Source organism: Impatiens glandulifera, chromosome 4 (genome assembly GCF_907164915.1).
Source record: "Impatiens glandulifera chromosome 4, dImpGla2.1, whole genome shotgun sequence".
NCBI classification, from domain to species: Eukaryota; Viridiplantae; Streptophyta; class Magnoliopsida; order Ericales; family Balsaminaceae; genus Impatiens; species Impatiens glandulifera.
In genome coordinates this window covers 54,500,386-54,526,207 of record NC_061865.1, presented here as the reverse complement: position 1 = coordinate 54,526,207, position 25,822 = coordinate 54,500,386, and the positions used below count along the sequence as shown (strand labels likewise).

The 25,822-nt window shown below is 31.3% G+C and overlaps 3 protein-coding genes and 1 non-coding gene across 4 annotated transcripts; 2 read left to right on the top strand and 2 right to left on the bottom strand.

Annotated features, from left to right (window-relative positions):
- The first annotated feature begins 1,310 nt into the window (after positions 1 to 1,310).
- LOC124935420 (auxin-responsive protein SAUR50-like) lies at positions 1,311 to 1,628 on the top strand. Its single transcript, XM_047475853.1, has one exon. It carries the CDS (start codon positions 1,311 to 1,313, stop codon positions 1,626 to 1,628), a length of 318 nt encoding a protein of 105 aa, XP_047331809.1.
- Positions 1,629 to 11,957: 10,329 nt separating this feature from the next.
- On the top strand, positions 11,958 to 13,363 carry LOC124935418 (auxin-responsive protein SAUR50-like). The gene is made up of 2 exons (XM_047475852.1): positions 11,958 to 12,263; positions 13,304 to 13,363. The coding sequence occupies exons 1-2, from the start codon at positions 11,958 to 11,960 to the stop codon at positions 13,361 to 13,363; spliced, it is 366 nt and encodes a 121-aa protein (XP_047331808.1).
- A 2,536-nt stretch (positions 13,364 to 15,899) lies between these two features.
- TRNAD-GUC lies at positions 15,900 to 15,971 on the bottom strand. The gene has a single exon. It is a non-coding gene; the product is annotated as a tRNA-Asp (tRNA).
- A 2,278-nt stretch (positions 15,972 to 18,249) lies between these two features.
- On the bottom strand, positions 18,250 to 19,959 carry LOC124936764. The gene is made up of 3 exons (XM_047477287.1): positions 19,782 to 19,959; positions 19,624 to 19,689; positions 18,250 to 18,467 (listed from the first exon to the last, which is right to left on the bottom strand). Exons 1-3 carry the CDS (start codon positions 19,827 to 19,829, stop codon positions 18,420 to 18,422), a joined length of 162 nt encoding a protein of 53 aa, XP_047333243.1. The 5' UTR covers positions 19,830 to 19,959; the 3' UTR covers positions 18,250 to 18,419.
- Positions 19,960 to 25,822: the final 5,863 nt, after the last annotated feature.

Sequence of the window (25,822 nt, the reverse complement as noted above, 5' to 3'; positions counted from 1 at the left end):
TTTTTCAAATAACCCAAAGAGAACAAGGCCTTTGTGTTTTTTAAAAAATCTATCCCAAAACAATTTTTCAATCAATCACTTCTCAACAATCACATCACTCATTTTATTAACCAAAATACTAAAATACCCTCTATTTTAAATTATTATTTTTTATTTTATTCATATATATCAATACCCTTTTAAGTCTTTTTACCAAAAATAATCATCACTTCCTCAAAATCATCACCAATCATTACCTTTTTTCCCCTCTCTAGGTTTTTTCAAAACCCCAATCCAAACAAGGCCTTATTTAATTTTTTTTTTAATTTTTTATATTTGATATGATTATTTTTGTTGTATTATTTTCTTTTGATACATTATTTATTTTTTATTAATAAAATTTACTTAGGCATATATTTATTTGATTATATAATCAATTAATTTATCTCAGTTTTAATCATTATTAAATTTGTTTATAATATTAAATACATCAAGTTTAATAATTAATAAAAAAATTAGAAATTGTCTCTCACAATTATTTTTATTATTATTTGGAGGACAATAGCATGATTCAAAACCGTTACTACACCCACTCCTCCAATTTAATACGTTTATATTAGTTTAAATTATAACATTTTTTCTCTTAAAAGTCACTTTTATCATTTGAATTTGAATTATTTAGTGCTTAGTCTCTAGTCATTTGATAACTTCTTATAATTTTAATCTGAACAAAGTTATAATTCAAGAATACATTTAATAATTCAATCCAAAATGTCCTTAAAATATAAATAAGAGAGAGAGTTTCAACCCAAACTTCTGTATAATAGACAGAGCACTTATAAAACAAATTTATTATTAGGGCATTTTTGACCTTCAACATTTTTTTGTTTTTTCCTTTTGAGTTTTTATTACTAAGATAACGCTTGTTTGAATGCATGTATAAAAAACAGATGAATCTCTTACCAAATATTTTTTTTTTCAAATTAGTAAAATCATCTAACCAAATTAGCTAACTTTTCAAACAAAAACCCCTTAATAAACCATTTCAATTTATCTTAATTCAAACTCTTATTAACTAATTATTATGTTAGTTCACATAAAATATCAAAGTTTTTAAGTTAAAAGTGGGTATTATGTAATTTTTTTTATAAAATAAAACTCTCAACAAAAAAAAAACAAAAAAAGAAAAGAAAATAAGTGTCAATTATTTATTATTATTTTTTAGGGTTATGCTCAATCCTCCTATATATCTCCATTGTATACTTCTCTCAATCTCCATCTCTTCTATTCTCTTTCCTTTCTCTTTCTTTATACTTCATAAGAAAGAAGAGATGGAAATGACTATCAAGAAATCAAACAAATTGGCACAAGTTACCATTCTGAAGCAGATCCTAAGAAGATGTTCAAGCCTAGAAGAAAAAAACAGCAACCGTCTTCCTCATGATGTTCCTAAAGGTCATTTTGCTGTTTATGTTGGAAAAAACAGAGTTAGACATGTTATTCCAATCTCTTTCCTTAACCAACCGGAGTTTCAATTTCTTCTCCGACGAGCAGAGGAGGAGTATGGCTTCGATCATGATATGGGTCTTACTCTTCCTTGTGAAGAAGTTGTCTTTAGATCTCTCACATCTATGCTTAAGATGAAATGAGTTTTCTTCAATTTTGATCGGTCCTGTTTGTTTGAGTTGTCAAATTTTCATATGTAGTTTTAGGGTTATGTTTGTTTGAGTTGTTAAACCTTTCATATGTGTTTGTTCTTGCCGAGGAGTGTATCCATTTACTAATTACACCCCATGAGAAAGAACCTTACCATGTTTTTTTATAATGAAAGGAAATAAGTCTTTTTTGCTTTAACTTGTGCAGTTTGTTACTAAAAAGTAATTAGTATTTAAAATCAAATTACAATTATAAATTAAAATAATATCATTTATAAAAAAAAGGCTGCCAAATTTTTTTATGCATAATATACTTATATATATATTTTTTAAAATAAGTTTGCATGTGATATACCAGTGCTGTCGTGTTAAAATTGTGGCAGATGGGCAGTGTACAGTGCTATAGCTAGTTTTAACTCTTCTTTTAACAAATATAAGTTATTGATATTTAATTTTTTTAATAATTTAATGATAAAAAATATATAGTTAAGTGACAATTTATTTTATTTTAGTTTTAAATAACTCTTAACTAAACAGAAATTATGTTTTAATATATTTATTTAAATAACTAGGAAAACTTCTTCTTTTTTTCCCTTTAAGTTAGGCCTAAAATTTAAGTTTAAACAAGAAAATGTTAACAAATTTTAAAATATATGTATAATAAAATTATGTTCACATAAATTAGTTTTTATTAAAATTAACATTTGTACTAAATAGGAATAAGGGTTTGCAACATTGTTTGTACCTTTATTTTAAAATTTTCTAATAAGAGACTCATCTTTTAAGTATGTGAACTTGTTCCAAGAATCCTTCATTTAGGGCATGCTCATTAGTGTCAAACTAAGAATAATTATTTAAATAATTATAACTTTTAGATTTAATTCATTTTTGCTTTGGTTAAAAAAGGCTGAACATTTATTTATGCCTTAGTTGAATATTGATTTTTGATTAATTGAATTTGACATTTAATATAAAATAATAAAATTAGTTTTTAAATAAATAGACTACTATGTGGATTAAAGTTGACATTAATTAGATATTTAACAAGAAAATGTTTTTAAATAAATTATCTTAGGTTGAATTCGATAATAAATATTAACTTGTTTAACGTTGACCTCTTTTTAGGTGAATTTGTTAAAAACAAATTATCTAATATACACTTTCAAATTTAATAATAATTTTTTTTAAAGTATATATATATTAAAAGTGATAAAAATTATTTGTGTTCAAACGAAAAAAAAAACATGACATAAAGAAAAAATAAATAAAAAATAAAATACTCAATAAGTTATCGAGCTTATAAATTATCGAGAAAAATAATTAACTCCCGACGGACTTTACTTATTTTTCAGAATTAATCTCAGAAAGCATCATAATAATAACATTGTAAATGATATGTATCGAGCGATTACGATCAGTTCGACGATTTCTCTTCAACCAGATAGTACACTAAAAAATAATTGGGATTTTAACCCGCCAATTATGTACGTCGGCCATATTAGCCGCATCAATCCAAATTTCCTAATAACTATCATAAACTCGGACATCACTAAGGGTGTGTTTGATGATGGGGAATTGGAATTGGAATTGGCATTGGAATTCTAATTCCAATTTGATGCAGCGTGCGTGGCTAGGATGAACCTTTATCAAGATTCGTTGATTCTTACGAATACCGAAAGTCGATAGATATTGAGGAAACCTCGTTTTCTGATTAATAATCTTCTTTTCTTTTTACAATGGAATACCTTCAGGGTATTTATAGGACTTACACGTATTAAATTAGGAATTACGTCTAATTACAATTTAATTACACTAATTTAGGATATTCCTTCCATAACAAGAATATCCCTACCTAATTTAGAATATCCCTTGTAATCTCTTCCTTAATTAGAATATATATTATAATCCTTTCCTTGATTAGAATATATCTTCCAATCCCTTCCTTAATTAGATTATCTTCCAATCTCTTCGACTCGCACCGCATCATTCCCCCCAGGGTAGAAAAGATTCGTCCTCGAATCTGGAACCGCATCATCCTCATCAGAAGAAGACTCACCCACAAAAGGAACAAGATGCTTCACATTGAACACATCAGAGGTACGCACATGGCTGGGAAGGCGTAAACGATAAGCATTGGGGTTGATCTTCTCCACAATCTCAACAGGACCAATCTTCTTAGCAGCAAGCTTGCTATATTCATGAGCTGGAAAACGATCCTTAGTCAGAATAGCCCACACAAAGTCACCAACTTCAAAATCAACAGCACGCCTTCTCGAATCAGCCTTCTCCTTGTACTTGGCAGTAGCAGCAACCAAACGGTCATGAGTGGTCTGATGAACCTGAGCCAACTGACCAACAAAATCCGCAGCAGTGGAATGAGGACGCACCTTGCTGGGCAGCGCTAACAAATCAAGAGGAGCACGCGGAGACAGCCCGTAAATCACATGGAAAGGACTGAAACCAGTGGAGCGATTAACAGCATGATTGTGAGCAAACTCGGCCTGAGGCAGCTTCAGATCCCAAGCCTTAGGATGATCCCCAATTAAACTGCGCAGAAGGTTCCCCAAAGACCTATTAACAACTTCAGTTTGGCCATCAGTTTGCGGGTGATAGGCACTGCTAAAATTCAGCTGAGTATTAACCAAACGCCAAAGACTCCTCCAAAAGTGACTCACAAAGCGAGTGTCCCGATCAGAAACTATGGAGGCAGGAAGTCCATGAAGGCGATACACATCCCTGAAATAAAGCTGTGCAACAGCCACAGCACCACCCAACTGATCCAACAAGTCATCCAACCGGGGAATAGGAAACCGATAACGCACTGTAATCTTGTTGATAGCACGACTATCAATGCACATACGCCAAGACCCATCCTTTTTTGGGGTAAGAAGGGCCGGGACAGCACAGGGACTAAGGCTCTCTCGAATGTGTCCCTTAGCCAGCAAGTCCTCCACCTGTCTACGCAACTCTTCATGTTCTTTGGGACTCATGCGGTAATGAGAACGGTTTGGTAGGGCAGCACCTGGAACCAAGTCAATGTGATGCTGGATATCACGCAAAGGAGGCAAGGCACAAGGCAGATTCTCAGGAAAGACATCTGCAAACTCCTGTAACAGCGGCTGCACTGGAATAGGCACCTCAGAACTAGCACCACAGGTAATCAGCGAACAAAATGGAGCAAACACCATGCCCGATTCGACCATGGCGGTCTGAAAAGGACCCCGAGACAACAAGGTGGTAGGGGGGGACGCATGATGAGTGGGGGCAGCACCCTTCTTGGGCTGATTTGGCATCAACACAATCTTGGTACCATGAAATAAGAACGTGTAGGTATTAGCACGCCCATCATGTATAACAGAATGATCAAACTGCCAAGGGCGACCAAGTAAAAGGTGACAAGCATCCATAGGAACCACATCACAATATACAGCATCACGATAATGGGAACCAATGGAAAAATTAACAAGTACGCGCTTGGAAACTGTAACATCCGTACCTTGACTCAGCCAGGACAGACGATAAGGCTTGGGGTGAGGTTCAGTGGACAGACCCAGCTTCGAAACTGCAACCTCAGAAATCACATTCTCACAACTCCCAGCATCAATGATGAAGGTGCAAACTTTGCCACCGATGGTACAAGTGGAATGGAACAGATTATTGCGTAACCACTCGTTGTCAGGAGCACGAGGGGTTAAACATGATCGACGAATCACCAAAAGGGGGCCAACATCACCAGAAACATACTCCTCCGCTGCCTCATCATCATAAACATCGTACACTGGGGCTGAATCTGAAGGAAGAGCAGAGTCAGGATCATCCACCTCAGTAAAAAGACCACGATTGGTGGACTTTGGGTTGCGACACTCTGCTTGGCGATGGCCAACTTCACCACAATTGAAACAACGCAAGCCACCGGGACGTCCCTGCGGGGGGGCTGTAGTGCCGCGAGGGGGGGCTGGGGTGGGATGGGCCGACTGGGAAGAAGAACCAATGCCACTAGTGGGGACAACCTGTTTTCCAAAGCTACCCGAACCGCGCCTGGCTAGCTGTTTCTCAGCCTGTGAAGCACGCTGATGTGCCTCAGAAACAGTCAAGGGATCAAACATATTCAAAATATCCTGCAACTGGAGGCGAAGGCCACCAATATAGCGAGAAACCAACTGGAGAGGGGACTCAGACAGGTCAACACGAGCCACAAAGGTGTAAAACTCAGTGGAATAGTCATCCACGGAACGAGAACCCTGACGAAGATTCTGGAACCGCTGGTACAGGTTACGTTCGTAATTATATGGTAGAAACGCAGCCCTAATATGCTTCCTGAATTTGTCCCAATTCGTGAGCTTTGCCTTACCATGACGAACACGTGTCTGTTTCAACTGCTGCCACCATGCTTGTGCACGACCATGTAAGCGGATCGTAACAAGGGGTACACGACGATCTGCAGGAACTTCCTTGAAATCCAGAATCTCTTCAACCTGAGAAAGCCAATCAATAAACTCTTCCGGTGATAGACTACCATCGAACTTAGGGATGTCCACCCTGAAAGCCTGCTCCCAGCGATGATTGGGGCGTTCAGGGGATCGATTCCGAAGACCACCGAGAGGGTTTTCATCTGTCATCGTAACATCATCTTCAGGGTGGTGCATGTGCATAGATGCATCCATCCGCTGCGTCAACCATTCAACCTGCCGCTTCAAATCGTCGTTATCACGGCGAAACTCAGCGTTTTCACGTCGCAACTCAGCAAGGTCACCATCATCAGCACCAGGGGTAGGGTTGCGCGGCTGTCTTCGGGGCGGCATACCTCAGGGTCGACTGGAATCTGATACCAACTGATGCAGCGTGCGTGGCTAGGATGAACCTTTATCAAGATTCGTTGATTCTTACGAATACCGAAAGTCGATAGATATTGAGGAAACCTCGTTTTCTGATTAATAATCTTCTTTTCTTTTTACAATGGAATACCTTCAGGGTATTTATAGGACTTACACGTATTAAATTAGGAATTACGTCTAATTACAATTTAATTACACTAATTTAGGATATTCCTTCCATAACAAGAATATCCCTACCTAATTTAGAATATCCCTTGTAATCTCTTCCTTAATTAGAATATATATTATAATCCTTTCCTTGATTAGAATATATCTTCCAATCCCTTCCTTAATTAGATTATCTTCCAATCTCTTCGACTCGCACCGCATCACAATTCCATGAGAATTGGCATTGAATTACAATTCAATTCCTATGTTTGGAAAAATGATAGAATTGTAATTCAATTCCAATTCCTATGTTTGGGAAAATGATAGAATTGTAATTCAATTCTAATTCTAATGTTTGTAAAATAAAATATCGGTTCAAAATATTAACTTTTAAAATATGTTTTGACGTTTTGGCACGTTTAATACGTTTTTGACATTTTTTCACATTTTCACACGTTTTTCACACGTTTTAAAACGTTTTTCATTATTTCACACATTTTCACGTTTTTCACACGTTTTAACACGTTTTTCACGTTTTTCAAACGTTTTTCACGTTTTTCACGTTTTCACATGTTTTCATGTTTTTTTACACGTTTTAATACGTTTTCACGTTTTTCACACATTACAACACGTTTTCACGTTTTTCACACGTTTTTCATGTTTTTCACACATTATTCACACGTTTTCACAAGTTTTAACACGTTTTTCACGTTTTACACGTTTTACACGTTTTTCACGTTTTTCACACGTTTTAACACGTTTCCACGATCCTCATCTCGTTCACTCACAGAAGCCTAGACGTTTTAAACGTTTTCACGTTTTTTACACGTTTTCACACGTTTTTCACGTTTTTCACACATCTTCACACGTTTTTCACACATTTTTCACGTTTTCACACGTTTTTTACACGTTTTCACACATTTTCACATTTTTTACACGTTTTAATACGTTTTCACGTTTTTCACACATTACAACACGTTTTTCACGTTTTTCACACGTTTTTCACGTTTTTCACACATTATTCACACGTTTTCACGTTTTCACGTTTTTCACACGTTTTAACACGTTTTTCACGTTTTACACGTTTTTCACGTTTTAATACGTTTTTCACGTTTTCAAACGTTTTCACATTTTAACATGTTTTTCACACATTTTCACACGTTTTTCACGTTTTCACATTTTTCACACTTTTTAACACGTTTTTCACGTTTTTCACGGTTTTCACGTTTTTCACGTGTTAAACGTGTTAAACGTGTTAAATGTATTAAAAATGTGTCAAACGTGTCAAAAACGTAAAAAACATGTGAACGTGTTAACGTGTTAAAAACGTTTTAAACGTGTTAAAAACATGAAAACGTGTCAAAAACATGTTAAATGTTCCAAACATGTGAAAAACGTGTTAAACATGCCAAAACGTGAAAAACGTGTTAAACGTATCAAAAATGTGGTAAACGTGTCAAAAACGTAAAAAAGTGTTAAATGTGTTAAAAACGTGAAAAATGTTAACTGTGTCAAAAACGTAAAAAATGTGTTAAATGTGTCAAAAACGTGAAAACGTGTTAAACGTGTCAAAAACGTGTTAAACATGTGAAAAACTTGTTAAACATGCCAAAACATGTTAAACGTGTCAAAAATGTGGTAAACGTGTCAAAAACGTAAAAAAATGTGTTAAATGTGTCAAAAACGTGAAAACGTGTTAAACGTGTCAAAAACGTGTTAAATATGTGAAAAACTTGTTAAACGTGCCAAAACGTGAAAAACATGTAAAACGTGTCAAAAATGTGGTAAACGTGTCAAAAACGTGTTAAATGTGTCAAAACGTGAAAACGCGTTAAACATGTCAAAAACGTAAAAAAACGTGTTACATGTGTCAAAAACGTGAAAACGTGTTAAACGCGTCAAAAACGTGTTAAATATGTGGAAAACTTGTTAAACGTGCCAAAACGTGCAAATTGTGCCAAAACATAAAAAACGTGTCAAACGTGTCAAAAACGTGTTAAACGTGTCAAAAACGTGAAAATCATGTGAAACGTGTCAAAAACGTGTTAAACGTGTCAAAGACGTGAAAAACGTGTTAAATGTGTCAAAAACGTGTTAAACATGTCAAGGACGTGAAAAACGTGTTAAATGTGTCAAAACGTGTTAAACGTGACAAAAACGTGTTAAACGTGCCAAAAACGTGTCAAACGTGTTTAAAACGTGAAAATCATGTTAAACGTGTCAAAAACGTGTTAGACGTGTCAAGAACGTGAAAAACGTGTTAAATGTGTCAAAAACGTGTTAAACGTGCCAAAAACGTATTAAACGTGTCAAAAACGTGTTAAACGTGCCAAAATATGAAAATATGTTAAACGTGTAAAAAACGTGTTAAAAGCGTGTAAAACGTGTTTAATGTGTGAAAAACGTGTTAAACATGTAAAAAACATGAAAAACGTGTTAATTTGGAATTACAATTCCGACCTAAAAAGATAGGAATTGAGAACTATCAAATTACACTATATTGAATTCCATTGGAATTCTAATTCCAATTCCAATTCTTAATATTAAAGTGTCTAACAAACATAAGAATTGGAATTGGACCCTCCAATTCCAATTCCAATTCCAATGCCAATTCCATGGCTATCAAACACACCCTAAATGAATTTCAGTAATACTCCACAAAAAACTTCAAATACTAACTACTTCTCAAAAATACAAAAATAAATAAATTGTTGATTTAACTTTTTTTTTTTTTTTTTCTTGTGTTGCATTAGGAGTAAGCTAGTAATATTTTTAATACATCTTCTTTTATATTAATTTGTCATTTTATATATAAACATTATATAAGGTCTTGTTTTGTTTGGGTTTTTTAAAAAATTCAACAAAAAATAATTTTTAATCAATTATTTCTCATATTATTTATATTATTAACCAAAATACTAAAATATTATGAATTTTAAATTCTAATTTTTTATTTTATTCATATATATAATACTCTTTAAATATTTTTACTAAACATATTCATTACCTTTTTAAAATCATCACTAATTATTATTATTTTTTCTCTAAATTTAAAAAAAAAAACTCATTCTGGTCAAATAAATATTATTTTTTAATGTATTATAAATATATTTAACATTTGTCAGTGAAAAGAAAGAGGTGTATAACATGCAAACCCGTAACTTTTGAGGTGTACTCTTTTGGTACGGTTAAATTTTGGTCCGTGAATCTGTCAAAATATGCCTTGTTTCAGACAGGTTATTGTCTTCGGCCCTGTTTGATATGACATTATTTAATTATTTATTTTTATAAATATTATTGATTATATGAATTAGTTTGTTTGAATTTATATATTAGGACTTTATTTTTTTAAACAAAATTAAATATTATTTCATTTCTTCTTTTCTATCATATTATTTCAATTATCGACTAAAATATTAAAATATTTTTTATTTTAAATTATTATTTTTTATTTTATATATATATATATCTTTTAAGTTTTTTATCAAAAATAATCATTAACTCTTCCAAATCATCAACAATCATTATTTTTTTTCTCTAGATTTTTAAAAAATCTTCAATAACAAAGCCTTATTTTTATCTGTTCTTAATCAATTTAGAAATTAAATTATTAATTAAAAATTTAAATTATTTATATATTTCCTTACATTACAAAATTTTAAAAAGAAACAATTTATTATCATTTTATTAAAAACTCAAATTAAATAGAGTGAAAACATTGAGTTATTTAGGACCTAACAAATCTATGCTCTAATCATTTTCGAGTTTCTAATTAAACCTTTTACAATTTCAAAATTAAAGTCAAACAATTTCATTTTTTTTTTCAAATTTGATACACAATTTGATTCCGAAAACACTTTTGTGAATATAACTATAACAATTTCATTTCCGTCTTCCTATTTATCCACATTTTAGTCATATATATCACCCCTCCGAGAAACTAACCAAACACAAGTTTTTGGCTAACCTTATTCATATATATCAATCACAAAAGGGCAAACTCCAATAAGTGATCAATTGTCTCCCTAGTCTCTGAACAAAGTAAGCAACTATGTGTTTGAAATGTCCATTAACTTGCTATGTTAGTCTCTCTTCGTCAATTTTCCTCATCGAGAAATTATTCTGCTAGACCACACCACTAATTCACTTACTCTCATTGACTTTAAATATGTGTCATGACATACTAGAAATCGAATTCTCCTCCATCATTTATAAAATTTAAATATTAAATATGTAAAATATATAATTTTTTGTGTGAGATTATTTGGTACAATGTTTTTTATTTCATTATTATGATTATTTTCTAAAAATATTTATTATTAGTGTGAAAATGATTTTGTATTTAGTATGAAAAACTGTGATTGCAATAAAGGAAATTCAATTGTTTATTAAAATTTTACTATTACTAATGATTACTTTTTGTTGTATTATTTTCTTTTGATTTCATTATTTATTTTTTATTAATAAAATTTGTTTAGGCATATATTTATTTGATTATATAATCAATTAATTCATCTCAATTGTTTTAATAAATTTAAATACATCAAGTTTAATAACTAATAAGAAAATAGAGAGGGTCTATCACAATCATTATTTATTTATTTGATTTTTAATAATCACTTTTATCATTTAAGCTGCGATCAGTTTGTTTTTGTTGGTTTGTGTTATTCTCTTTTATGATTTGAATTAACTTATAACTTCTTATAATTTTAATAAGAACAAAACAAAGTTATAACTCAACAATACATTTAATAATTCAATCCAAAAGGTCCTTAAAATATAAATAAGAGAGAGAGTTTCTACCCAAACTTCTGTATAAGACAAGAGCACTTATAAACCAAATTTATTATTAGGGCATTTTCGACCTTCAACATTTTTTGTTTTTTTCCTTTTGAGTTTTTATTACTAAGATAACGCTTGTTTGAATGCATGTATAAAAAAAAGATGAATCTCTTATCAAATATTTTTATTTATTTATTTATTCAAATTAGTAAAACCATCTTACCAAATTAGCTCAAATAACTTTTCAAACAATAACCCTTTAATAAACCATTTCAATTTATCTTAATTCAAACTTATTAACTAATTATTATGTTAGTTCACATAAAATATCAAATTTTTTAAGTTAAAAATGGGTATTTTGTTAATTTTTTTTTTAATAAATTAATAAAACTCACAACAAAAAATAAAAAACAAAAAACAGAAAATAAGTGTCAATTATTTTTTTAGGGTTAGAGTAGAATCCTTCTATATATCTCCATTGTATACTTCTCTCAATCCCCATCACTTCTCTTCTCTTCTCTTTCCTTTCTCTTTCTTTATAATTCATAAGAAAGAAGAGATGAAAATGACTATTAAGAAATCAAACAAATTGGCACAAGTAACAATTCTGAAGCAGATCCTAAGAAGATGTTCAAGCCTAGAAGAAAAAGACAAGAATTGTCTTCCTCATGATGTTCCTAAAGGTCATTTTGCTGTTTATGTTGGAAAAAACAGGAGTAGATATGTTGTTCCAATTTCTATCCTTAATCAACCTGAGTTTCAGTGTCTTCTTAGGCAAGCAGAAGAAGAATTCGGTTTTGATCATGACATGGGTCTTACTCTTCCTTGTGAAGAAGTTGTCTTTGTATCTCTTACATCTATGTTGATGATGAAATGAGTTCATTTCTTAAATCTCTAAGAAGTTTGTTTGTTTGTTTGAGTTGTCAAATTTCATGTGTTTTTTTTTGCCTTACTGAGGGGTGTATCAATTTATCAACACACCCGTGAGAGAGAACCTTATGATGTTTCTTTTATGAAAGGTAAGTTTTATTTTGCTTTAAACTGCATAATTTCTTATTAAAAAGTCATTAGTATTTATAACAAAGTTTTTTAAATAAAAGATAATGTTCATCTAACAAATCCTTCTTTTTCCCTGATCTTCTTCTCCAACTCCTTCTTTAATGGTAGATCTAGTGGATCGATGCATGCATACCTAAATCATTTATTTACTGAAAAATCGAAAATTCATTATTTATCTTATGAAAGTCTTCCGATTTCAAACTCTACCATAGTTTTTCCAATTCATGATTCTTAGCTCTTTCAATCACTGAAAAAAATTCATTATTCTCTTATTTATGTTAATTAAACAAATCTACTCGAACTAAGATATAAGAAGAACTGCAGAAGTTTTTCTTAATTGGAAAAAACAGACAATTTCTATAAAATAGTGTCAAATCCTTCCTTTGAAACAATTTTTTCATAAATCTTCATCGCAGATCTTGATCCCTACACTTACACTTGAAGAAATCAAAGAACTTATCTTCAATATTGGGAATTTCAAAGTCTTAGATCCAGATGGTATTCTAGCAGAATTTTATAAAGAATATTGAAATACAATCAACTCATATATATGTCATCCATATGATCCAACAATTCTTTTCTTCTGATATATGTTGAAAGAAACAACAAAAATGACACATGCATTCCACTTATATTAGTCTATAATTATTTCAAAAATCATTACAAATAAACTCAAATGCATTTCAATTCAATCATATTCCAATTAAGTTGTTTTCCTCAAACGAAGAGAAATTTAGGACAGAAAGTTCCTCAAAAGAGTTATTTTGTGGAGTATGATTGAGATTAGGTGATGCTCAAGTCCTTGGGTAGTTGTTGAAAAGTTTGGATTAGGGCGACTGATATTACAAACCTACATATTTGAGTTACTATTCCGATTATTTTCTAGTGGACTGTACGTATCATTAATAATGCTATTATTATGATGATTTTGAGATTCGTTCTGAAAAGACTGTGGTGTCGGTCGGTGAGTTAATAATTCTTCTTAAGGATCTATAATCGGTTGAGTAACGTGTTTATATTCTTTTCTTATTTTTTTTATTGTGATTTTTTATTTTTTTCTCATGTCAGTATTAACGTTATTATTATGACATTTTTTTAATTTCGTTATGTAAAAACTGTAAAGTTGGTTGATGAGTTAATAATTCTTTTGAAGATCTACGTGCTCTATAACTTGTTGGGTAATATGCTTACATTCTTGTCTTATTTTAATGTTTTATAATTTTTATTTTATTTTTTTGTTCTCATTTTTTTATTGTCGTCGTGTGTTTTAACGATTTTTTTTTTATCATTTTTAATATACATGAATCATAAATGAAATTCAATAACTGTTATTTCAAATTAAAATGTCATGTTTGCAGCAAAAATTGACTTATTCAAAATTTTCTATTGTATTGAATTGGACCTTATTGAAATCATGCTCCTGAAATAAAATTAGGATATGCACTCCATTCATTGATCTAATACATGAATATATTTCTACCACTTCTATCCAAATTGGTTAATGAAGCTCTATTATAATGTACAATTATGACACATTGAGGTATTTGACAAGGAAACCCCATATCTTTCTACTTATTTCTAATTGCAATTGAATTTCCACTAGGAAAATCACTAGAATGGAGAACTCAAAATCATTATAAGAGTATTGATCTCCAAAAAAACATGTTATGCTCTCTACTTTGTTTCAAATTTGGTTAAGGAAACTCCATCATCTACAATTATCCTACAAAGTGGCATCTCGCAGTCTCCCTACTTGTTTCTAATTGTAATTGAATTTCTAACTATGAAAATCATTGAAGTCGAGAATAAAAATTTCCTCGATCTCTAAAAGAAATCCTTCATGCTCTCAAGTCTTGTTTACTGATGAAATTCTCTTTACAAGTTCCACTAATATATCAACAATTAGAACATTCTTGGATATTTTTAAAGAATTTGGCGATCTTTTAGGACTCCTTAATCAATCATGTTAAAAGCACCATCATCTTTTCAAAAATTGAAAAAAAACATATTATGAACAAAGCATCAATAAAACATCCAACTCAAATAAACACAAAATTAGGTAATTACCTTGACCTTTCACACTCCATCTCAAAATAAAATAAAATTAAAGATTGAGATGAGTATGAAGAGCTCCAAAGTTGGAAAACCAAATTCCTATCACACTCAACAAAGTCACTTTCTTCTCTAATTTTTTTACAAGCTATATATCCTCACTTACCCACTTACGCAACGACCACAAACCTCTCTAAAAAATCATTAACAAAATAAAATAGACGCGATCTGTCGTAACTTCTTGTGAGGTTTTGATGATGAGAAAAAAATCCTAATGTCGTGGAGTTCTTTTTGCAAAACAAAAAATGAGAGATAACATGGATTCAAAATAAGTAAACGCCATAATTATAGTTTGATCACAAAACTAGTCGACAAATTATCACTCAACTTTCACGAATCTTCGCCAAGCCCAACACAGACATAGTTATGCCTTTTAGACAAAAATAAAATCGAACTAAAAAGGGATTCAAACATTCTAATAATTTTATCTCAACCAAAACTAAACAAAAAAAATCTTCTTTTTGATGAAAAGATATCATAAAGTAAAAAAATGACTTTTAAGAGATTTTGTTACATAACTTTGCGTCAAAGCCTTCTTTCGAAACAATTCATTCATATATCTCCATTGCACAAAATGCAAACATGATTTTGATAACTACGTTTGAAGAAATCAAATAATCTATCTTAAATATTCGGGATTTCAATGTCCTAGAGCTTGATGGCATGCCAAAAGCCTATAAAGAAAATTGGTACATAGTCAACTCACATGTCATCCATATGGTCAACAATTATTTTCTTCAAGGCATATGTTGAAAGAAACAAATGTCACATACATTACTTATTCTTTAAAATGAAACACAACATAATGGATCATTACATGGATATTAGTCTTTGTAATGTATCTTAGAAGATAATTTAAAAAATCGTTACAAATAAACTCAAATGAATCCTCAATTCAATCATATCCCTCAATGAAATTGTTTTCCTCAAAGGAAGAGAAATACCAAATAATTCAATACTTGCTATTTCGAATCAAAATGACTTGTTTGCAGCAAAAATTGATATATAAAAAACTTTCGATTGTATTGAATTGGACCATATCAAAATTATGCTCCTAAAATTAAGATGTGGCATTCCTTTTATTGATCTAATACATGAATATATTTTTACCAATTCTATCCAAATTAATTAATGAAGCTCCAAATTGTTTTGGAGGATAGTTTATGACAAATGGTTGACAATTAACAATGAATCAACTAGGTTACACATAAACTTAATAAACTTGTTGAAACAACATTTAATACTGAATTCTATATGAAAGCCATACCAACTAAGTTTGCTGAAGAAAATCATAGACATGACTGCGGTATGAAAAAAAAGATAAAAGAAACGCCGTTGCCGGGGATCGAACCCGGGTCACCCGCGTGACAGGCGGGAATACTTACCACTATACTACAACGACTTCACTTGATGCTGCAAATTCAACCTATTACATTATTTCTGTCTTAATACTATCTATTTAATACCAGCCTAAATACTAGTGGCCCGGTTCGGTTCCGCCACTACTTACAAGAGTATCTATCTTTAAAAAAAACCTTTATGCTCCATACTCCATCATCTACAATTATCTCACAAAGAGTATCAAACAAGGAGACCCCTATCTCTTTAATTACTTGTTTCTAATTGTCTCAAAATTCTTAAAGGAATATCAATCTCTAACCTAAATCTTTCGTGCATTCACTCTTTTTTATGATGACATCCTCGTTACAAGTTCCACTAATATATCAATAATCAAAACATTCTCGTACATTTTCAAAGAATTTGACGATCTAGCAAGACTCCTTAATCAAGTGCGACAATTATTTTTTTCAAAAACAAAAAACGATATTATCAACAAAACAATAAAAATATATAACTCAAAACAACACAAATTAGGTAATTAACTTGGGCTTTTACTCTCATCAATCATACAAAGTAAAAACTCCAAAGTTAGAAAACCAAATTACTAACATACTCAACAATATCACTTCTTACCTATTTTTTTTACAAGCTATCCTCACTTATGCAATGTCGACTACCAACCTTCTACCTAAACATCGACAAAAAATGTAGACGCAGTTTGTCGTAACTTCTTGTGGTGATTTGATGATGAGAAAAAATTCCTAATATTTTTTTGCAAAACAAAAGATTTGAAATAACTTGGATTCAAAAAAAGCGAAGATAAACTATCACTCAACTTTCTCGAATATTGACCAAGCCCAAAACCAACTTAGTTATGCCACTTTAGACCCAACTTCTTTTTCAAACTAAAAAGGGATTCAAACATTTTAATAGTCTTATTTCAACAAAATAATTCTCTTTTTTTAAAAGATATCATAAATAAAAAAAACACTTATTCTATAGATTTTGATATAAAAATAGGAATTGAACAAATATTAATATTTGGTTTGATCTATGACTTCCATTATCTGATAATTCATTCATTCCAAGATCGGTCCAACTAGACCAATGCATAGTCTAGAGTCACTTCCCACTTATAATTGCACAACACTTTTGAAAATACCATATCATATAAAGTGATTGCTTAATGCACAAAATTCTTATAAATTCAACCACCCTTTCCTACTTACTATATGATAAAATGAAAAAACAAAATTAAAAGTTTATGATTCATAAAAAAGCACCTCACACTTTTGTGTAGAATCATTTCTGTAGTATCCCTCTTACAATAAAATTCAAATGATCAAATTTCTATTTTTAAAAAAAAAAAAAATGAAACCCATTATTGTTTAGATCATCTTAAAATCTTTTTGCTTTAACCCACAATTAGACTTTTTAACTGGATCTTACTGTTTTCTGTCTAAGTCCACAAATTACAATTTTGAACAACTTTATTATATTGCTATTGATATCTATGTTTTTGACAAACCTCAATTGTCAAAAAAACACAATCTTCAACTTCAACCAAATTTAGAAAGTCCACTACTCATACAAAATTCAGTAAAGGAATACCATATTCAAATAGATTATCATCCCATTTCATGATTATTTACACGATTCATTAGTTTCATTGTTGATAGAGTCTTCAAAAACTACCACAAAACTGCAGCTCTCATTGTCGGCAATAACAAATTAAGGTGAAATTATGTTTGGGTTAGACTTCTTCATCGGAATGTAACCCAAGACAAAAACACGCATTTCCCACATTTCTGTTGCATCAATTATATCAACAGATTATTCACCCAAAAAACATTTTTCTCTAATGATGCTACAAGAATTCTTGAACCATTTGGGGATTCAAGCCAACTTTCTAAAAGCACGGTATTCTTAGATTGTTCTTAGAACAATCGAGCGAATCCTTAGATTGTTCTTAGAACAATCGAGCGAATCTACAAACTTGTCTAATATCTATCTCCGTTTAGCAAAAAGAAAAGGAGAATACCCTAGCCACAAATTTTCTCAATACCGCGCTTACAGATTTATGGTTCTAGATTCTAGTCACAACTATAAATTACAAAAATAAAATGGTCGATTTGTGTTATCATTTTTAGTTTATTATCTAGAATCTAGAACCATAAATCTGTAATGCAATTTGTTATGTTTAAAAAAAATGTGATTGACTTGTACAAAATGAAACCAGAAAAAAATTGAATAGAGAAAACAGTCTTGTAACAAATGAAAACAAAAATTATTTTAAATTTTAACTTTATCAATTTCTAAATAGGGCATTTTTACTTATCAAAACTGAGATTCATTGTTAACAAAATTCTGATCTAAGTTTCAAACAAGGCATCTTCACTCTTCTCCAAAATCACTGGACTGAAGGAATTAGAGTTCTACTTTTGATGATGCATTATTATCATAACCGAAAAAACAAAAAGCATGAGACTTCTGCTAATCTATTTCTTCTTCAGTGGTGCACCTTGGCCTCGGCTTTCTTATGCGACTTCACCTTAGCCTGAAACAATGGTAAGAAGAATTGTTGGGTCAGGGTTAAAGAGCATATGGACAATAGTTCATTAAAAAAAACAATTTTAGAAACTGCTGCTTTTATTCGGAATAAGTTCCATAGAAGATTAAAAATAAAAGAAGCAGAAATTGAGTTGTTTTGGTAATGATAAGATGAATTATTCATATGTAATCTCATACAACTTATAATTCTAGCTTGTTTTCTAACCAAAAAATGAACTTGTGATTCAACTTTAAATCCAATTATATACAAAAAATATGTGTTTCTAGTAAATGTGGGATCATAATCTACCCATAAGGGCCATAACTTCATTTGCCAAATGAACAATACTACAGCTTTTTAACACAAAAACAATACAGTACACCTACAAATTTGACGATTTCTCATCGAAATTGAGATATTATACTTCAAATCTTCTTAAAACATGATTTATAATGGGGGTTATTATCTGCTTCCACGTTTGGAAACACTTTCTGTAGCTGGAGCTAGGTTAAGAGGAGAAAATGTTAACAAATTTATGAAAATGTGTCTAATTAAGTTATGTTTCAGAACATTGTCTCATCTAAATCAACATCTAAACGAGATACTTCACAAAAAGTTGTTTTCAAGGGAATTTATCGACGTTTTATCAAGCAAACTCAGACTCAAATCCAGCTCCTGAAGGTGTTTCTAAATGGGACTAACTGACTACTCCACCACAGTCCACATCCTATACCAATCTCTATGGAAAATACCAAATACCAATATCCAAGAAACACGAAAGTCCTAAGTTCTTTGAAGAATCAATCAAAAACAAATACAGAATTTTCAGTTAAACATAAATTCAAGGTAAACGCAAACCTAAATTATGTGATTAACTCAAAACAGGGGCTTTGTTAGAGCTGATCTCCTAAATTCACTCCACCAAGTACAATAAAACATAGATTTTTACTAGGCATGACAGGAATTTAATCTCTAGGCTGAAAGTGAATAACCCACCCATCAAGATAGGAGATTCAGCAGCCAATATCATTCAATTTCAACATCAATCAAGCATTATTGACACATAAACGGTGACTCTGTTGGTATTCATTTTGTTTGGTCATTTATAATTACAAGATCGAAAGTGAAACATCAAACATATAGTAATGAAACAAGTTGTTACCTTCAAGTATTTGAGCTTGATGCTTCCATAAACGAGTCCGAAAGAGAAGGCGGAAGCGCGAGCAACCTGATCATCATTCACCAACAATAATACAGTAAAATATGTGTGCTCGATAAATAAGAATTGGTTTAGGACACAGGTATAGAAAATGATTTTACCAAAGCAAGGGTGCTTGTTCCTGAATAAGGACCGAGAGGAGGCGCCATCTGAATGCTTCTTCTCCGATTAAAGTTTCCGGCGATGGTGACAAAAATCCAACTCTATTAGGATCCCGATCGATCGATCTACAAAAACCCTAGAATTCTGAGTTCTAAAACCTGCAACTTTGACTAGCTTGTTTGCTTTAACATTATTTGTATATTATAATAATAGATTTGTTATTAATTATATTTATATAATTAGTATTAGAAAATCAAATAATAAATGAAATTTTCATAAATCTCTGAAATCACATTTAACCCATCATAACATTTGTTTAACTATATATATATTATATAGTTAAAGAGAAAATGATTTTGGGATTTAAATTTATTTATTCTCTAATTTATTATATATAAAAATAAATGACTTTGTACAAAGTAATGGTTTTCAATTTAACATAATTAAAAAAAAAAATTACTATTTTTTATTTGTAAATGATTAAACAATTATTTAGCATGTCTTAGTACATGTTTTTGCCCCTTACCCTAGGGTCAACTGTATTCATTAAAGGTTGAAACCTTTGATAATTCAAATGTTTCCACCCATGGTTCATTCAATCCTGGAGGCTTGGCCTAAATCAATTCGGGCAGTGCCAATGTATACGATGCTTCCATTTGTGTTCAGGTGACACTAACTGAGTGTGACACTAACTGAGTGGATTGAGGTCGTGTCGGCAGGGCAGTGGCGGACCCATAAATGTATTATCGGGGGGGCCAAATACATAATAACGTAGCATTTTTTTGGCGTCCAAATAAATGCATTTTCTAATTAAAATTTTACTCGATAATTACATAAAAATAATAACAAACACAATTACAAAATACTAACAAGCACAATTACTAAATTATTCTTGTCCATGAGTCGGTACAAAAGAAGACAAATTTATTCTACGAGATTCCATTTGTTGAAAATATTGCAATATTTGCTCATTTTCAATTGTTAAGAAAATATTTTTCTCAACATATACAACTAAACTATCATTAATCCATTCATCTCTCATTCGATTACGCAAATCAGTCTTCACGGTCTTCATTGCATCTTGACCATGTGTACGTAAAACGTTTCTCACGCTATGTCTTTGATCTTAAAATGATTCAAATTGAATTCTAGCTTTATTATGACAACTATTTAAAGTTCGCATATGATGATTGAATCTTTTAATGCCCTTTTCCAATTTTTGTACCCATCTCCTATAAATGTATCATTTACGTTTTCTCTATTTAAAGGCTTGAAAACATAACACCAAAAACAAAATGTTGCATCTTTTGATATGTTATATTCTAACCATGTATATTTTGGATACCAATTTTTTTGAAAGCTAATTTCATTATTACCAAAAGATGTTTTCGGATACAAATGACCATTTAATTGACCCTCGAAGTACATATTCTCTTCGAGCTTGATCTCGAATAGCAATATCAAATTTCTCAATTGGTTTCCTTAATCCCAGATCACTAATAATATCATCTAAATTTAATTCAGCACGTGATTGATTTTCTATTTGATCAGTAACATTAGACTCATTAGTAGGCTCATTAATTGATTGAGAAGTCTTAGGCTGGTCATGTGATGTAGAAGTACAAATTCGTTTATAGAATCTCTCAACTATTCCATATCCTACATAAATAAATAACTAAAAATAAATATAACTTAAAATAAATATGTGTCACAACCATAGGCCCCTAAATAAAATTAAAATAAATATAATAATTGTACATTTTATAAAAAATATTAAATATACAAATTAAATATATAACAATATTAACTAGTGTACAAAAATATTTCAAAATATATATCAAAAATATTAATATAATAAGTTGTAAATGAAAAAATATACCATAATAATTGATATACTTTTGGTGATTTTGAAGCCTCTTTTAATAATATTCGTGATATATTGTATGATGTCTTTGTAATAAAAAAATATGATATTTTTTTTAAAATGAAAAGAGATTATGAAGATAAATATAAAAATAAAAACAAATAAAAAAATTATTTTAAGAACATTTTAAAATATTAAAATAATTTTCACAATTATGTTGAATTTATGATAAAAAAATTTAAATTATTAGAGATGGAAATACATAATATCTATATAAACAATATAATTAGGGTTATTGATATATAAAATAGTTAATATTAAGGATGAAAAGTAATAAAACATTTAAAAAAATTATTTTTTATTAATATAGAGAGAAATAAATAATATATTATTATATAATATAGAGAGAGAAAACAAATAAAGAGAAGAAGATTAGAGAGAATGAAAGATTAGATGAATATGAATTAAGGTAGAGATTAGAGAGAATGAGAGATCAGATGGATAGGAATTAGGGCAGAAAGGAAAAAAGATGAGGGAATAGAGAGGAGAACGACAAAGAGGAAAAGGTGGAACTCAATTATTATATTAATTTTTTTTTTAAGTTGGGGGAGGCCCGGCTCCTTGTAGGTCCGCCACTACGTGCCAATAAAAGTAAGATCGAACTAACTCCAACTCAGTGTTAACCCAGTGTTGCATGTTTTATAAGGAAGATTATTGAGTTAAGAAATGATTATTGGAAGCTATTTGAAGTGTTATCCAAAGTAGTAGCATCTTGGTCCTGAGTAAGAGGTTTTTGGATACATGTATTGCAAGATGGTAGAGTCTGGTCCCCACCTTTTGCTCAATTTCTAGATGTAAGTTGAATTTGGATTCCATTGGAACTTTCAGTCATCATTAGTTGGGTTATGCCCATAAGTCATAACCTTTGCGGCCTTCTAGCTACGAGGCATGAATCGAGACTGTGAAGTTGCGTGTCAATGTTTTCTTATGTTTTTTGGTGTATTATATGGCTTTAGAGGAATCCAATAAGGTAGTTCAATTGGTTGGAGTGGTTTCTAAGAGATAAAAAATTACGAGTTCGATTCTCGCCTTAAATGTGTTAAGTTGAAATGGAGGTAATGACTGTGATTAACTTCCTCAATCAAAAATGTTTATTGATAACACCAGACCTGTTAAGCTTATCGATACTCGATAGCGCCAAATACCCCCATGCTCTTGTTGGGTTTTTTTGTTTTCCTTAGTCTATTAGAAAAATCCCAGCAAATAGGCCTATCTTGGACCCTGCTTAATACACTTATTTGGGAGCAAGATAAAAGAAGAGTTTTTTTAGCAAGAGATAGAGAGAGAAAAAGTAAGAAAGAAAAGAGAGAAAAACTTTAAGTTTCGGAGGTACTGTTCATTCCGAACTAGTCATAGTGTTTTGATGATCGCTGGAGTTTTCACCGTTGGATCGTCCTAATTTTTGGACAGAAGAAGCTTCAAAACTTCTGGGCCAACATTCTGGACGGTGGAGATCGAATTCTGAGGTCTGGAGGTCAATGTTTCGTTGCCGAAACATTAGCAGTTATTTCGGTAATATTCTTCATTTCTTGTTCTTTGATTATTTTCATATTCCTTGATGTGCATGTTTCTAAGGGTATGATGAATTTGTATGCCTCTAGTATTGTCTAAAGAATACTTTGTATTGATCTCTTGCCATTGGTAGTAGATTTTAAGCGGCACTAGGTATCCCGTGGTTTTTGACCCATTGAGGGGTTTTCCACGCTAAAATTTGGTGTTGTTTGTGTGTGTGCTTGCTTGGTGTGTTACTCACTGTTTTAGGGACTGTGTTGATTGCATTTGTGCATACCTATTTGTTAGTTTCCTCTCAGGTTTAAACGGTTTGAGAAAGTATTGTCAAACGGAGGTTAAATTCCGCATTTTATTGTTTATCGTTGTGGTGCATGTCCAATAACTCTTTGAGGCTAGGTTTATACTTTAGAGGATCAGGTGTGTCGATTGGCTATATAATCGCATTACATTAAACTTAAATGTCGGTTATTCTTGTATTTTGTTGTAGTTCCTTTTTACTTTTGCACTCATCCACTTTTATATAGGTTTTTCTCATTTTCTTTGTTTTTGTAAGTTAAAGAATGCTAACGACATTTATCTATCCATAAAAAATAAATTCCTTCCTTTTTTCAACAATAATTTTATATTAAGACTCCATAAATAAATTTATAAAATATTTTCCCCACTTTTTTCAATCATTCATATTCATGGTCCTCCAAATATATAAATATATAATAAATATATGAGTTCTCACAACCCACGACCCGTTATGTGAGTATAAATGAGTCGGGTTGTTGATTTATGGGTTGGCTCTAACTCACACTTGGAGCAATTCATTACAAAAAGAGTTAAAAAGGATATATATATATATATATATATATATATATATATATATATAAATATATATATATATATATATATATTATACGCAGATAATTGCGATATTTTTAATATTTTTTTTATTAATTCTTAAAAGTTTTATATTTTAATATTAGAGGATAATGTTTTTAATGTGTGGAGTGATTTTATTTTGAATTATTAGTCATACAAATTATAGTTACAAATAAAAGGATTTTAGAAGTTTTGTTTCTTTAATAGTTGGAGACAACTATAGATAAGAAACCCTAAGCCATAATGCGAGCCTTAATGTATATGGGTCTTAATATATACTTAACACATACTAAGTACCCTAAAACATTAAATACTATATAATATTGACCCATTATTCTTAATACTCCCCCTCAAGTTGGAGCGAAGATATTTGTCATGCCTAACTTACTTATAACGGGAACACAATCTCTACTACTTAGACTTTTAGTTAACACATCGGCTAGTTGATCACTAGTCTTTACATAAGAGGTACAAAGGAGACCGCTAGAAATCTACTCCTTGATGAAGTGCTGATCAATCTCAATATACTTGGTTTGATCGTGTTGAATCGGATCATTAACAATAGAGATATCAGCCTTGTTATCACAAAATAACTTCATAGGACCAATTAATGTAAAACCAAGTTCTATAAGAAGAGAGCGAGTCCATAAGAGCTCACTAACACCAAGAACTATATCTCTATACTCCGCCTCGACACTAGACCTTGCTACCACCGTTTGTTTCTTGTTGCACCAAGTTACCGGATTATCTCCAACAAAGGCACATTAGCCTGAAGTGGAACGCCTATCATCCAAGGAGATAGTCCAATCTGAGTCGGTATATCCTTGAACATCTAGGTGACTGTGAGGTTTAAACAACAAGCTCTTACCCGATGTTGCCTTCAAGTATCTTAGACCGCAATGGACTGTATCCATATAAGTTTCACAAGAATCATGCATGTATTGGCTCATAACACCAGCATCATAAGAAATCTTAGGTCTAGTATGAGCAATGTATATAAGTCTCTCAACTAACCATTGATATCTCTCCTTATCCACCTCAATACCAACACCTATGGAAAGCTTATGATTAGCTTTAAAAGGCGATCCGCATGTTTGAATTCCATCATCCCAGTATCAGATAGAAGATCAATGACATATTTCCATTGGGAGAGAAAGATCCCACGAGATGATCTAGCTACCTCAATCTCAAGAAAGTACCGTAACGAACCCAAGTCTTTAACCTCAAACTCAATCACCAATCGTTGTTTGATTGAGTTAATCTCATCTTCATCACCACCCATCATAATGATGTCATTGACATACACAATCAATATTGTAATATTGCCTCTTTGTCTCTTAACAAACTTCTTCATCTAAGTTGCCATGTAAAAAGACATTCTTCACATCAAGTTGTTGAAAATTCCATCCTAGATTGCAGCACAAGAAATTAGGATCCGAATGGAGTTCATCTTGGTGACGAGAGCAAACGTCTCTTGATAGTCAATCCCAAGTGTCTGTGTGTACCCCTTCACAACTAGTCTTGCCTTGTACCTTTCAACTATTTCATTTGGTTTATATTTTACTGTGAACACTCTTTGCATCCAACTATTTTTTTGCCAACATGAAAAGTCACAAGATCTCATGTGCCGCTCTTTTTAAGAGTATTCATCTCTTCACTCAAAGTACTTCTCAACTTTGATTCAAGTATAGCATCCTGTCAGCCCTGAGGAATAGGAAGAGAATACAAAGTGGA